The sequence below is a fragment of the Phycodurus eques genome, chromosome 2, assembly GCF_024500275.1.
Source record: "Phycodurus eques isolate BA_2022a chromosome 2, UOR_Pequ_1.1, whole genome shotgun sequence".
Lineage (NCBI taxonomy): Eukaryota > Metazoa > Chordata > Actinopteri > Syngnathiformes > Syngnathidae > Phycodurus > Phycodurus eques.
This window is the reverse complement of record NC_084526.1, coordinates 5,954,440-5,970,806: the sequence shown is the minus strand read 5'-3', so window position 1 is coordinate 5,970,806 and position 16,367 is coordinate 5,954,440. Positions and strand designations below refer to the sequence as shown.

At 45.0% G+C, this 16,367-nt stretch overlaps 1 protein-coding gene across 1 annotated transcript; it reads right to left on the bottom strand.

Annotated features, from left to right (window-relative positions):
* Window positions 1–1,089: 1,089 nt before the first annotated feature.
* On the bottom strand, window positions 1,090–14,838 carry LOC133415032 (clusterin-associated protein 1 homolog). Its single transcript, XM_061700829.1, has 12 exons — window positions 14,817–14,838; window positions 14,582–14,693; window positions 14,284–14,368; window positions 14,036–14,212; window positions 5,166–5,261; window positions 4,924–5,007; window positions 4,708–4,841; window positions 4,207–4,345; window positions 2,180–2,246; window positions 1,957–2,055; window positions 1,660–1,700; window positions 1,090–1,479 (listed from the first exon to the last, which is right to left on the bottom strand). The coding sequence occupies exons 1-12, from the start codon at window positions 14,836–14,838 to the stop codon at window positions 1,333–1,335; spliced, it is 1,203 nt and encodes a 400-aa protein (XP_061556813.1). The 3' UTR covers window positions 1,090–1,332.
* Window positions 14,839–16,367: the final 1,529 nt, after the last annotated feature.

The following is a 16,367-nucleotide window of genomic DNA, read 5'->3' as shown; positions in this document are numbered from 1 at the left end:
AAGAGTACTACAGATGCATTATTTGCATGCATGTTTACATATGACATTGTTATCTGCAGTGAAAGCAGGGAGCAGGTGGAGGAACAGTTAGAAAGGTGGAGGCATGGAAAGGAGAAGAATGAAGATTAGCCAAAGTAAAACAGAATATATGTGCATGGATTAAGAGGGGTGGAGGGGGAAGACTGAGGCTACAGGGAGAAGAGATAGCAAGGGTGGAGGACTTTAAATACTTGGGGTCAACCGTCCAGAGCAATGGTGAGTGTGGTCAGGATGTGAAGAAACGGGTCCAAGCAGGTTGGAACGGGTGGAGGAAGGTGTCAGGTGTGTTATGTGACAGAAGAGTCTCTGCTAGGGTGAATGGCAAAGTTTATAAGACAGTGGTGAGACCAGCCATGATGTACGGATTAGAGACAATGGCACTGAAGAGATAACAGGAAGCAAATCTGTAGGTGGCAGAAATTAAGATGTTGAGGTTCTCTCTTGGAGTGACCAGGTTGGATGAAATTAGAAATGAGCTCCTCAGAGGGGCAGCCAAGGTTAGATGTTTGGAGATAAAGTTAGAGAGAGCAGACTTCGATGGTTTGGACACGTTCAGAGGAGAGATCGTGACTATATTAATAGAGGGATGATGAGGATGGATGCCAGGCAAGAGAGCTAGAGGAAGACCAAAGAGAAGGTTGATGGGTGTAGTAAGGGACGACAGGAGGGCCGTTGGTGTTCGAGAGGAGGATGCAGGAGATAGGCTTACATGGAAAAGGATGACACGCTGTGGCGACCTCTAACGGGAAAAGCCGAAAAGAAAAGAAGGAAAATCCATGTCACGAGCAAAGATCTCCGCCCCCAAGCCAGCGCTGTCAACATAAACACGTGGGCTCTCACCAGTGGGTCTTCTACATGGAGGCAAACAATCAGAGGAAAGGGGGGGAGTGGGCTTAGCCAAATATGGACAAAGCGGATACAAAACTGGGTCAAACAGAAGTAGCTGTCAGAGGGGCCTATTCTGGACACCAGTATGACAAAACCAAGGTGTTTTATTAAATGAAATTGACACTTTCATACTAAGTTAATGTTGGAGAGTCACTCTATGGAGGTCTAAACAGCCAAAATATGGGACCTTTAAGTACAGTAATGAAGTACTTCGTTACTTCCAACCTCTGGCAATGTTTACCCGGAGTGAATTTGAAAGGAGGACCGTCAATGCTCTTTCAGGGTATGTTAACATTGATATAACAGGGACTCCACTAAATTAAAAGTGGTATTCTTCATGCAAATACTGTCTCCTATTAAGAGTATACCAACAATCAGTCTGACTTCTATGGTTTGAGCTGAATTTTAAAAGTCATCATCACTCTTATCCATCAGAGGGCGTTTCATGGCTCCCCTGGAAGCGCAGGACACCCTTGCCTCTGGGCTCCCTAAAAAGCCATCCAATCCCAGGCCCTCATCTTCTTCATCTTCATCTCTTTCGCTCTCCTCTGACTGAAAGGTAGAATTCAGATTCATAGCTATGGGCTAGCCAATAGCAGGGCACATAGAGACGAACAATCATTCACATCGAACGACAATTAGTCTTCAATCAAACTAACATCCATGTTTTTAGAATGTGGGAGGAAGCTGGAGTATACAGGCAAGACATTTTTAATATTTCTATAGATTTACCTCATCACTGTCACCACTCAGCATCTTCCCAATGCCTGTTCCTAAGTGAAACAAAGCATACATAAACCCAGTCTATGTAGATGTCCGGGGTCATAATCTGTGATGGTTTATGCATTTTGTTTATTTAGTTTTAGCAGATCATAATCTATGTGATGGTTTATTCATTTTATTTATTTTTAGTAGATGACATTTGTGCCAAGATATAACTTTAGCAACAATAAAATAAAAACAAAATGATGTCATGAGTTTGTACTCATATGAAACTGGAGCTGTATCTGAACCAATTTGTTTGCTTACCTGCCACAATGTCATTTAGAGTGAGCCGTGGATTAGAAGTTTGACACTCATCAATGTCTCCATCGAGGCCTTTGTCATCAAGCGTGTCCTCTTCATTAACTGCAACACACACACATGCACACACACACACACACACACACACACACACACACACACACTACTGAGTGCCACAGGGTAAATCTATAGGTTTTTAAACATGATTCCTTAATTGTGTTTGTCTTACATGAACTCATACAATCCTCATAATTCTCCTTCATTTGCTGCATCATCCTCTTTCGATTGTTTTCCTCCTGCAGGTATCCAGAGAACATATTAAAACCAAGTGACTAGGACAAAGCAGACATTGTTTTGATTCCTCATTTTTCCTTTTATCCGCCTAAATTAAAATCTTTTTACTTTTATTCTCAGAAGACTTAATGTTTAAGAAGTCTCTCTTGTGGATATCGATCTCCCAGTAGTCTAGTCAGGTGAGGATTTTTGAGCAGGTCCCTACCTCATGGTCTGTTTTCCTTTCTTTTAAGTAGAGTTTATTTATATAGCTCTTAATCGCAAAAGACTCAAAAGCCTTCACAGGCCCACAGTTGACAAATTATCAGCGACATCCCCTGATGTAAAGCCCCGAACTATATAAAATGTGTATTTTGTTTAATACAGTGATCATCTGTGATAATTTACGTGCAGAAGAAACAATCTTTGTAGTGTTGTTTATGGATTACTTAAATTACAGTCATTTCCAGTTGTTAGTCCCAGGCTAGGCAAAAAAGTGACATTACCAAAGATAATCACAGATGCCAATCTACATCTGCTAGATAGTGTGAATTGTATTTTAGTTGTTAAATTATACAGTAAATTATTTGTATGGTTTGAGCAAATTATAGCATTGCCAACAATATGTTACAGACAGTGAGATTGTAAAGAGACAGTTGGCAGAGATCGGAAGCAGAGATGGGTGTCGTAAAGATACCCCTACAAATTTGGTAGAAAACCTTGCGCTTCCTTTCATAATTATTTTATCTGCCATATTATACTGCAAAATACTCCCGGAAATGTGGGACACTGATTGCAAATAAAGTCAATGAGCACACAAGAGTTTGGTGTAACGTTTCAAAAATGGAATACAAGCCAGTGAAAGTCCAGCAATGCAATGTTTTTTTTATTTTACCGACAGTGTATTCATTTGTTGCGCATGGTGTGTGACTGGTTCGTAATTTAGTTTGAAATGTTGACAAGACGCGGCACGGTGGAGACTGGTTGGAGCGTCAGCCTCACAGTTCTGAGGACCCGGGTTCAATCCTGCCTGTGTGGAGTTTGCATGTTCTCCCGCACGGGGAGTCCCAGGCTAGGCTTTTCTCCGGGCACTCCGGTTTCCTCCCACATCCCAAAAACATGCATTAATTGGAGACTCTAAATTGCCCGTAGGCATGACTGTGAGTGCGAATGGTTGTTTGTTTCTATGTGCCCTGCGATTGGCTGGCAACCAGTTCAGGGTGTACCCCGCCTCCTGCCCCATGATAGCTGGGATAGGCTCCAGCACGCCCGCGACCCTAGTGAGGAGAAGCGGCTCAGAAAATGGATGGATGGATGTTAACAAGACAAAAAAGAATTGACCCAATTTAACCGGTTGGAAAACTTGCTGTCAGAGTTGACTATGTTAAAGTTGAGTTTAGACCAGTGATCCCCAACCACCAGACCAAAAACCAGTACTAGTCTGTGAGCCACTTGGAACGAGTCGCAAGGAGAGACTGAACACGGGATATTTTATTTATCAAAGTCTACAAGAAGTTTTACTTTGAAAATCAGGTGCATTCAGCCTGTGCCTTGTGAAGTTTTCTGAAATGACAGTGACCAAAACAAAATTACAGAGAAGGCAGGACGTAAGTAATACACTTAATGGGTCTTTGTTTTCTATTACCCTAAGATGGGACTGTCTCATTGAAGAAAAACCAGTGCAGGGCTTCCACTAATTACAAAAACTACATTCAATAATGGTGAGTTTTATTTTTAATATTTGTTATTGTTTTTATTTGTTTCCTTTGCCAGCCCATGAATGTATTGCTTGATGTGAAACCCATCTGTGACCCAAAAAATGTTTGGGATGGTTTAGACAAATTACAAACGTGATGGTCGGATCAGTTTTAATATCCTTTCTGCAGGTGATTCAGGGACAGTTACTTTTTTTTTTTTTTTTTTTTTTTTTTTTTAAATGTTCCACTAAAAAATAAAAACACAGTCCCTTTTACATTCATTCACCTCAATCATCTTCTCTTGTCTGATATGTTTTTCCTGCTGCCACTCAAGGAAATAAAAGTTTGCAAAGTTTTCCACTTGCAACTTGTACTGCTCCTCCAGCTTCTCCTCGATCTTCTCATATTCATCCATGAACAATGGCCTGAGAGATTGAAAGGAACATTGTCTTGTTTAACAAAAAAAAGACCATTTTAGTGAGAATGATAACTGTTCAAACAAAACGGTAAAGTCTTATCCTCGATGTGTCACACAATTTTTGACCCTATTGCATGAATTCCTTGGAGGACACATACAGTAGATGATGAGTGGGGTCATTAAGCATCATGATTGTTGGTTTGACTTATGGTTCCAAGTCATTCTTGTCAAGGTACAATACTGTGCATTTGAAACAGAATCACCAGTTTCTCCTACTGCTACGTCCTCAATGAGAATTGCTCCATTGTCATTATAAGGGAATATATTTATTTCTTTTTTTTTACATTTATAGAAAAGTTGTAAACTAACCTGACACTTTGCAGAGTTTGGAGTCTCCTCTGATTCATTTCCAGCTGCCAATGTTTCTTTTCTTTCTTGGCATCCAGACTGGCAACATCAGAAACAACATTCCTCATCATGATTTTAGTCTTCTCCACACTCTCCTTAAGGGACAAAGATTTTATGCTAATATATGAAGGAAATTGTTCAAGGTCATAATATCAAAACATTTTAAGAGATACAAACCAAGACCTCCTTGATGGCATGTCTCAAGGCCTTTTCTGTCTCATTGATCTCCAGAGGTCTTGCAATGGCAGCAGTTCTCAATTTCTTAAGAAAAACAAATAACACAAGATAGGCGCCAGGACGCCCGGCGACCCTAGTGAGGATAAGCGGTATGGAAAATGGATGGATGGAAATGTTAAAGTTTAATCTAACAGAGAAATCTAGATAAATCAAGACTTTGGTCAGCGAATATTTTCTCTCACCCTTAGGTCTACCTCCTTTCCTAACAAATCGTACAAAGATGCTCCTTTTGAAGTGGCCTCCGATGCCAGTTGCCGAGCTGCTTTCAGATCTGAAATCTGGAATAAAGACAAATGGAAAAATAAGACATTTTCATTTACATACTCTGAGGACATTCAAAATACAGTATTTCAAATCTCTGAGGATTTTTTTTCTTACCAATTGTTCAATCCGTGTTCAGAATTAATTCAGTTCAGAAGGGTCAAACTACTTTTTTTTAGGATTGCTTAAACATAAAAAACTGTGCCCATTTTGTCAAAATATTATACACAGACAACCACACACGCACACAAGTAGAAGAACGCCTCGGATTATTTGCAAAATGAAACACTCTTGTAGAAACTATACACAAATTTATGTGTGTGTGTGTGTATATATATATATATATATATATATATATATAGTTACCATATAAAAACATTTCATGACTTAATTATATTTGAACAATTTACATACTGCTGTTGCTAACCTAACTTTTACCAATTCTTAGCAATACTTCAGTGATTATAGAGTACTGCAAGTGAAGCACATGGCGAAAGTGTTCAGAATCAGAATATTTGTCCCTTAAAGGGAAATTGGTCTTGCAGCAGTAACACAAGGACAAGGTGTGGATGTATAATGCAAATTGACAATGTGTAAATTCACCAAGAAAACCAGAGACAAGACCAAAGTCGCAGATTGATGACAACATAATTTCTCTCCATATACCCAAGTCAGTCAACACGCCAACATGGAGAACCACAACAAAACATTGTTCATGGTTTTACAGTAGTGTGCATAACACGAAGCTCAGCAAATGTATTCATTGATTCATTTTCCATACTGCTTTTCCTCACACGGGTTGCGGGAGTGCTGGAGCCTATCCCAGATGACTCTGGGCATGAGGCGAGGTACACCCTGAACTGGTCGCCAGCCAATCACAGAGCACATATAAACAAACAACCATTTGCACTCACATTCACACCCACAGGCAATTTATAGTCTTCAATTAACCTACCCTGCATGTTTTTGGAATGTGGGAGGAAACCGGAGTAGAAAACCTACACAGGCAAGGCTGGATTTGAACTCGGGTCCTCAGAACTGTGAGACAGATGTGCTAACCAGTCGTCCACTGTGACGCCTAGCTCAGCAAATATCAGACATAAAATACTGTATCCAGCACAGGTTACAATTACAGTAAAAAGAAAAAAAAATGAAAATGCATTATCTCTTCGACTCGCTTGAGCTGCCCAGAGAATTTAACAATTACTAATTCAACAACACAGGCGATATCCTCATTAGCAAGAAAACATGGCAAGAGCCATCTCAAATGTTGAATACAGACTTGCACATCGTCCTCTTCTTTGAGCACTTCCACCTTCACCTCCTCTGTGGATTCCCCCCGTCACCCTCATTTCTCTTCTTGTTCAGACTCCTTCCATTTACATTGAAGAGAGGTAACGCACCTGGTGCAGTTTTATTTTATAGTGCTTAAACCAGATTGTGTGTCTACAATTTAGCAATCATGTGCTTGCACACCTGATGGCTGTGTTTGACCAATTGGCTAATAGGTGTGCCAATTTGAAAGTCAGTGCTTTGAAATTGCAAGGAAGTGACATCATTATGTAGTTCTGTCTAGTTTATACGAGTGTTTGGTATTTTGCAAATGACGATGTGTATTGTTTTGCAAAATGTGTGAGGCTGAGATTGTGCTTATAGTGGTGAAAATCTGGGACGATGTTTCGCTTTTTGAGTGTAAGGTTTTGATAATTGTGTAATACTTTTGATTTTAGAGTTCATGCAGTCAAAAAATAATCTAATAGGTCTAACTCGCAGGTATATAACTCGAGGCTTGGGGGCCAGATCCAGTGCATCACATCATTTTATGTGGCCGAAGAAAGCAAATAATGTGCATCGACAGGTCTTCACTTTTAATAATGTTGAGGTGATGCAAGCATTTTATGTGATAAATCCCCCTTGTAAAATAAACTGATTAACAATTGAACAAACAATTTTTACTGGCTTGTCATTTCAATAGTAGTTATCCATCAATTTGTTGTGTACATACAGTGGGTACCTAATTAATTCAAACCCCCTAAAATGTTTCACACTTTGTTATATTGCAGCCATTTAAGTTCATTTTTTTCCTCATTAATGTCACACAGCACCCAATATTAACAGATAAAAATTAATTGTTGACATTATTTCCAGATTTATTAAAAAAGAAAAACTGAAATATCACACAGCAATAAGTATTCAGACCCTTTGCTGCGACACTCATATATTTAACTCGGGTGCTGTCCATTTCTTCTGATCATCCTTGAGATGGTTCTACACCGTCATTGGAGTCCAGCTGTGTTTGATTATACTGATTGGACTTGAATTAGGAAAGCCACACACCTGTCTATATAAGACCTTACAGCTCACAGTGCATGTCAGAGCAAATGAGAATCATGAGGTCAAAGGAACTGCCTGGAGACCTCAGAGACAGATATGTGGCAAGGCACAGATCTGACCAAGGTTACAAAAACATTTCTGCTGGCCTTAAGGTTCCTAAGAGCACAGTGGCCTCCATAATCCTTAAATGGAAGACGTTTGGGATGACCAGAACCCTTCCTAGAACTGGCCGTCTGGCCAAACTGAGCAATCGGGGGAGAAGAGCCTTGGTGAGAGAGGTAAAGAAAAACCCAAAGATCACTGTGGCTGAGCTCCAGAGATGCAGTCGGAGATGGGAGAAAATTCTAGAACATCAACCATCACTGCAGCCCTCGACCAGTCGGGGCTTTATGGCAGAGTGGCCCGACGGAAGCCTCTCCTCAATGCAAGACACATGAAGGCCCCCATGGAGTTTGGTAAAAAAAACACCTGAACACCTGAAAAATAAGATTCTCTGGTCTGATGAGATGAAGATAGAACTTTTTGGCCTGAATTCTAAGCGGTATGAGTGGAGAAAACCAGGCACTGCTCATCACCTGTCCAATATAGTCCCGACAGTGAAGCATGGTGGTGGCAGCAACATGCTGTGGGGGTGTTTTTCGGCTGCAGGGACAGGACAACTGGTTGCAATCGAAGGAAAGATGAATGCGGCCAAGTACAGGGATATCCTGGATGAAAACCTTCTCCAGAGTGCTCAGGACCTCAGACTGGGCTGAAGGTTCACCTTCCAACAAGACAACGACCCATAGCACACAGCTAAAATAACGAAGGAGTGGCTTCATAACAACGCCTAAACTGTTCTTGAATGGCCCAGCCAGAGTCCTGACTTAAACCCAATTAAGCATCTCTGGAGAGAACTGTAAATGGCTGTGCACCAACGTTCACCACCCAACCTAACAGAACTGGAGAGGATCTGCAAAGAGGAATGGCAGAGGATCCCCAAATCCAGGTGAGAAAAACTTGTTACATAATTTCCAACAAGACTCATGGCTGTATTAGCTCAAAAGCGTACTGCTACTAAATACTGAGCAAAGGTTGATTGATGTCTGGTAAGATATGCAGATATGCATGTCAGATGATTGTACAACATCAGGGGCAATTTAGCATTGGGAGAGATATGTCTAAAAAATATTTGCATGTGAGTTTTTCAAATGCACAAACTATTTGCACGTTTCCACAAATATATCCCCATGTCATGGGTGTGTGTTCTGGTTGTTGTCTTCCCCCTGTCTCGTACACACCTGCTCCTGAGAGCATCTTCACCACCTGTGCCTCATTCACCCTAATTACCCCTTGCATTTAACCTCGTGTCTCATTCTTTCTAGTCGCCAGTTCGTTGTACCTTGTCGAATTCCTTGTTTCCACGTCACCGACTCACAGTAAGACTAGTCCCTGTTCCGATTATCGACCTTGCCTTTTTACCTCACATTTTTGGATACTGTTGCCTTTTCGGATTGCCTGCCTGTGTACCGACCTCTGTCCGTATATTAAACTTCTCTTTTTTTAAACTGTCCATTTGTAGTGGAGTCGTGCATTTTTGGGTCCTGTCCTCTGTTTCGTTCATGACAGAATAAACTGGCCATAACATGGACCCAGCAGACTCAGACCCGGTGCGCAAAGCCCTTCAAGCGCAGGGTCAACGCCTCTCGGAGCAGGATGAGCAGCTTGCTGCCCTCCACCTTCATCTAGAAGGACAGGACAAAATCATGAGACAGGTGTCCTCACAGTTTGAAGTTCTAATGAATATGGTTCAGAAGAAGGAACCAACTGGCACAACACCCAATGCTGCCACTGTACCACCGTTTCCATGTGAAGCAGTCACCATGCAGCCACCTGCCACCTCCGCTGCTGTCTGCACAGCTCTCTCGACCGGAGAGGTTCTCTGGAGTTTCTGGGAATATTAAGCCGTTCATCACTCAGCACAAACTCCACTTTGAGCTGCAGGCAGCTGCCTTCCCCACCGAGCGGGCAAAAATCGCATTTGTCATTTCCCACCTGACTGGTCGTGCGGAGGTGTGGGCTACTGCTGAATGGAGCCGCAATTCCGCCGCGTGTCATCTTTCTTTCATAAAGACGATGGAGCAAATTTTCCAGTAATCCACTCCAGATCGTGAGGCAGCTCGCCCCCTTGTCACCTTACAACAAGGCAAGCTCAGGGTGTCAGATTACGCAATTGAGTTTCGCATTCTAGCAGCTGAGAGTCAGTGGAATAATAGGGCACTGCTCGATGCATTTTTTTCAAGAACTATCTCCCACCGTCAAGGATCGTTTGGTCCCACTAGACCTGCCGACCAACTTGGACACTCTCATCGCTCTCGGCGTCAAAATCGACAAAAGGCTTTTGAATCGCGAGCTGGATCGCAGGGCTGCGTCACCGCGCACTTGGAGGATGAGCCTCGGTGACCAGCCAAACAAAGGCAGAGCCCCCGTTTCTGGTCTCAATCTACTGGCTAGCGTCACCACGAAAGAACCCATGCAACTGGGCAGGTTCCATCTCTCCCCTGAGGAACAGCAATGCCGGCTGAGGGAAAGGCGGTGCTTCTACTGCGGGCAGTTGGGTCATTCCGTGAGCAACTGTCACGTCAAGGTTGCCGGTTGCAGAACCAAGGGTACGGGAGAGGTGAGTCTGAATTTCATTCAGGAAGACCTGCCCGGGTTCTTCCTAAAGTGACACTATGCTCTACTGATCAAGAAATTCATACACCTGTATTAATTGACTCTGGTTCTGACGCAAACTTACTCAACTCCCTCCTCGTTAGATGAATGCACATTAGAACCTTTCAAATAAAACGCCACCGCAACACCTATGCTGCAGACGGCAGTTTTATGGGCAAGATCACTCACTGCACCCAAACACTCACATTGACATTTCCTGATTCCCACTCGGAACGCATTAGTTTTTCATGTTTTTGACGCCATGAATCATGACCTTATTTTAGGGAACCCATGGTTGAAATGACATAACCCATGGGCATGTTATGTCATCGGGCAGCAATTGCACCCAGAACTGTTTCAAGTCTCCATGTGATGTTCAGGGATATGTTTCAAATGAAAATCCACAGACCCCATCAGGGGATCTTGTTTCATCTCAAGTGCTCACCTGTTACCAGGACATTAAAGACATTTTTTCCAAGGCCAAATCCCTTCCACCCCACAGACCTTACGACTGTGCAGTTGACTTGCTGCCTGGAAGCACAACAAATAAAATGAGGGAGGTATGTGGATGAATCACTGGCAGCCGGGATTATTCGCCCATCTTCATCCCCTGCGGGAGCCAGATTTTTCTTTGTGGACAAGAAGGACAAGACCTGTATCGATTACCGGGGTCTCAACGACATAACTGTGAAAAACAGGTACCCTCTTCCTCTCATCTCCACCGCCTTTGAGTTCCTGGAGGGAGCTTGCCTGTGTACCGACCTCTGCCCGTATATTAAACCTCTCTTTTTTTAAACTGTCCATTTGTAGTGGAGTCGTGCATTTTTGGATCCTGTCCTCTGTTCCGTTCATGACACCCCATTTCACACGCGTGTTTTTGAAATCCACAAATTATTTGCACGTTTTTCAAATTCACAAATATATCCTCGATTTAAACGTGTTTTTTTTAATGTATGTGCATTTTCCAGTAATCCACTCCAGATCGTGAGGCAGCTCGCTTCCTTGTCACCTTACAACAAGGCAAGAGCAGGGTGTCAGATTACGCGACACCCTCCTTGAGCCGTTACCTTATCGTGGTGGAGGGGTTTGTGTGTCCCAATGATCCAAGGAGCTAAGTTGTCTGGGGCTTTATGCCCCTGGCAGGGTCACCCATGGCAAACGGGTCCTAGGTGAGGGACCAGACAAAGCACGACTCGAAGACCCCTTATGATGACGATGAACTCAGTTTTCACTTGCCCGGACTCGGGTCACCGGGGCCCCCCTCTCGAGCCAGGCCTGGAGGTGGGGCTCGAAGGCGAGCGCCTGGTGGCCGGGCCTGCACCCGTGGGGCCCGGCCGGGCACAGCCCGAAAGGGTAACGTGGGTCCGCCTTCCCATGGGCTCACCACCTGTGGGAGGGGCCATAGGGGTCGGATGCAGTGCGAGCTGGGCGATGGCCGAAGGCGGGGACCTTGGCGTTCCGACCCCCGGCTACAGAAGCTGGCGCTAGGGTACGTGGAATGTCACCTCTCTGGCAGGGAAGAAGCCCGAGCTGGTGTGTGAGGTGGAGAAGTTCCGACTAGATATAGTCGGACTCGCCTCCACGCACAGCTTGGGCTCTGGTACCAGTCCTCTCGAGAGGGGTTGGACTCTCTTCCACTCTGGAGTTGCCCACGGTGAGAGGCGCCGAGCAGGTGTGGGTATATTTATTGCTCCCCGGCTCGGCGCCTGTGCGTTGGGGTTCACCCCGGTGGACGAGAGGGTAGCCTCCCTCCGCCTTCGGATGGCGGGACAGGTCCTGACTGTTGTTTGTGCCTATGCACCAAACAGCAGTTCAGAGTACCCACCCTTTTTGGAGTCCTTGGAGGGGGTGCTGGAGAGCACTCCCGCTGGGGATTCCATCGTTCTGCTGGGGGACTTCAATGCTCACGTGGGCAATGACAGTGAGACCTGGAAGGGCGTGATTGGGAGGAACGGCCCCCCCGATCAGAACCCGAGTGGTGTGCTCATCACGGATTGTCCATAACGAACACCATGTTGAAGCATAAGGGTGTCCACACGTGCACTTGGCACCAGGACACCCTAGGTCGCAGTTCGATGATCGACTTTGTGGTCGTGTCATCGGACTTGTGGCCGCATGTCTTGGACACTCGGGTAAAGAGAGGGGCGGAGCTGTCAACTGATCACCACCTGGTGTTGAGTTGTCTCCGATGGTGGGGGAAGATGCCGGTCCAACTTTGCTCATGTTCCGAGGGAGGCAGGGGACATCGTGTCCGAGTGGACTATGAAGAAGGAGTCCTATCGGGCCTTTTTGGCCTGTGGGACTCCTGCGGCAGCTGATGGGTACCGGCTGGCCAAGCGGAATGCAGCTTTGGTGGTCACTGAAGCAAAAACTTGGGCATGGGAGGAGTTCGGTGAGCCCATGGAGAAAGACTTCCGGATGGCTTCGAGGAAATTCTGGTCCACCATCCGGCATCTAAGGAGGGGGAAGCAGTGCGCCACCAACACTGTGTATAGTGGGGATGGGGCTCTGCTGACCTCGACTTGGGACGTTATGAGCCGGTAGGGAGAATACTTTGAAGACCTCCTCAATTCCACCGACACGCTTTCCCATGAGGTAGCAGAGTCTGGGTTCTCTGAGGCGGAGTCTCCTATCTCTGGGGTTGAGGTCACCGAGGTGGTTAAAAAGCTCCTCGGTGGCAAGGCCCCGGGGGTGGATGAGATTCGTCCGGAGTTCCTCAAGGCTCTGGATGTTGTCGTGCCTGGTTGACACGCCTCTGCAACATCGCGTGGACATCGGGGACAGTGCCTCTGGATTTTTTTGCCTCTGGATTTCTAGGCACAGTTGAGGTTTAGAGGGGGTCCGGTTTGGTGGCCTCAGTATTGAATCTCTGCTTTTTGCAGATGATGTGGTTCTGCTGGCTTAATCAAGCCGTGACCTCCAACTCTCACTGGAGCAGTTCGCAGCCGAGTGTGAAGCGGCTGGGATGAGAATCAGCACCTCCAAATCTGAGACCATGGTCCTCAGTCGGAAAAGGGTGGCGTCCCCTCTCCAGGTCGGGGATGAGATCCTGCCCCAAGTGGAGGAGTTCAAGTATCTTGGGGTCTTGTTCACGAGTGAGGCAAGAATGTAATGGGAGATTGACAGGCGGATCGGTGCAGTGTCTGCAGTGATGCGGACATTGTATCGATCCGTTGTGGTAAAGAAGGAGCTAAGCCGAAAGGCGTAGCTCTCGATTTACCGGTCGATCTACGTTCCTACCCTCACCTATGATCACGAGCTGTGGGTCGTGACCGAAAGAACAAGATCCAGGATACAAGCGGCCGAAATGAGTTTCCTCCGCAGGGTGTCCGGGCTCTCCCTTAGAGATAGGGTGAGAAGCTCGGTCATCCGGGAGGAACTCAGAGTAGAGCCGCTGCTCCTTCACATCGAGAGGAGCCAGATGAGGTGGCTGGGGCATCTGATTCGGATGCCTCCCGGACGCCTCCCTGGTGAGGTGTTCCGGGCATGTCCCACCGGGAGGAGACCCCGGGGACGACCCTGGACACGCTGGAGAGACTACATCCTTCGGCTGGCCTGGGAACGCCTCAGGATCCCCCGGGAAGAGCTGGATGAAGTGGCTGGGGAGAGGGAAGTCTGGGCGTCCCTGCTAAAGCTACTTCCCCCGTGACCCGACCTCGGATAAGCGGTAGAAAATGGATGGATGGATGTGCATTTATCGTAAATTATCATTTGTAAATATTCAGTTATATTTTGTCACAGGAATAAAGGCAACAAATCTCACTCGAGTGCCCAGTTCAAACTTGAACTTGGTGTCCTCCTCCACTCTGTCCCCCAGGGTCATTTGCTTGGTCTTCATTGCATTGTACAGCACCGTGGTGATCTTTAACATCTCTTTCACTGCATAACCATCAGCCTGGTAAAGACGCTTGGTGTTCATCTTGATGTGAGCTTTCGTTGCCTGTTACATGAGAGATTCGCATTCTTTGATAGGAAAAACGGCCTTTGTGCTTGTTAAACTTAAGATGTTACCATGAACTGAGCCACAGTCTTGATGAGGAATATTCTGTCTGACTCTGTGTTCGTCTCAGTCGGAATTTCCATCTGGGGTTCATAACTACATAGAGAAAATAAAGGTGTACATGGTTGTATAAGATAACATCCAGTAATATAATCATCTGTATTCCAGGGGATGAGTGCAATGATGAAAATCACTTGAACAGAATATGACAGAATTTTGACATGCTACAACATTATCCAAATGTGTATCACATATCTTATTCCTAATTATATCACATTACTCGTATTAATAGAGATGTTTTAAACATACCATTTAGCAAGCCATATTAGGATTTCTGCCACGAGCGTAAAGTTTGGCGTTCTGAAGTTTTCCACAGATATCAAGCGAGGAAAGCCCAAAGCTCTCATCATTTCTGTGAAATCTATCCAAGGAGAAATCATTTCAGCATTAAGGGCGCCAACAGACCCGCAGTGAGGATAGGCGGTTGGGAAAATGGATGGATGGATGGTTTAAACCAACATCACATGTCAGTATGAGTACTTACTTTGCAAGTCTCTGAAAGACATCCTGCGAAGGGGCACTGAATGACAAAACTTAGTCAGGGTGCGCAAATAAAAACAATCACATAACAAGAAAGTTTTAGGTAAATGCACATCCATCCATTATCTTTGCAGTTTCGAAATCAAGATGGTGCGATCCAATCGTGTTGCAATGCTGTTTTTTTTTTTATGATTAAAGGGAGCGCACAAAGACGTGCTCTGCTTTACGTTGTCATTATTACGCAATCTGTCACCGATTCGAAAATCGCTCGTTTGGGCGGCATGAGGTAAAAAAAAAAAAAAAAAAATGTTAAAAGAAGAAGCGGGGGGCTGGGGGGGCGGGGGGCTGAAATGCGTCAATTCGTGAATAACACGGACTTTTACTTCTCTTTGTGAATTGTTTTCAGCGCCTTTTTCAAATGATGAAAACGTCATGAAAACGTTTTCTATGTCACCAAGCCAGTCTCCACTGACATTTTCAATAGATTTGTTATACTCTGCACTGTAACGTCCTTCAAAACAAAGAAAGAAAGAGAGGCTTTGTGTGGACGTCGATCCTTTTTGGTGTCACTTTCGGCTTGTTCTATCAGGGGTCACCACAGCCACACGCATGATTTGTTAGTCACGTTTTAAATAATGATAATGATACACTCTGAACTGTTTGCCAGCCAATCGCAGGGCACATGGAAACAAACAACCATTCGCACTCACATTCACACCTACGGGCAATTTAGAGGCTCCAATTAATGCATGTTTTTGGGATGTGGGCGGAAACCGGAGTGCCCGGGGAAAACCCACGCAGGCACGGGGAGAACATGCAAACTCCACACAGTCGGGGCCGGGGATTGAACCCTGGTCCTCAGAACTCAGAACTGTGAGGCTGACGCTCTAACCAGTCGTCCACCGTGCCGCCCCTACGATTTCAGATTGATATTAAAAATAATCCCCCTCTTTTTACTCAACCATTCCACTTCTTGGAGAAATTAGACTATCCCATGAAGCCACCCATACAGCACATTTCATGAAGATCTGGTTTTGCACTTCAAAAATAAAAGCCTTGTTGAAATATGCATGTGACTGTCATGACATACTGTATGATTGTGGTGAAGTGATATTATAAATAATCCGCCTGTTATCCCTGCTTTTTCAGGTTTTTTTTTCTGTGCTAGGTACAGTATTTTATGTCCGATATTTGCTGAGCTTGGCGTCACGGTGACTGACTGGTTAGCACATCTGCCTCACAGTTCTGAGGCCCCGGGTTCAAATTCAGTCTCGCCTGTGTGGAGTTTGCATGTTCTCCCTGTGCCTGCGTGGGTTTTCTCTTGGGTACTCCGGTGTCCTCCCACATCCCCAAAACATGTATTGTAGGTTCATTGAAGACTCTAAATTGCCCACTACGATCAAGCCAGCCTCCACTCGTAAAGTAGCAGTCAAACCAGCCGCCCCTAATTTTGTTCATACTAGGCATTACGGTAATAAATCGCCAACTCGCGGCGAAAGCCACCTTCAAAATAAAAGTGACAGACGACCAAGGACTCCACTAAAAGAGGTTTGCT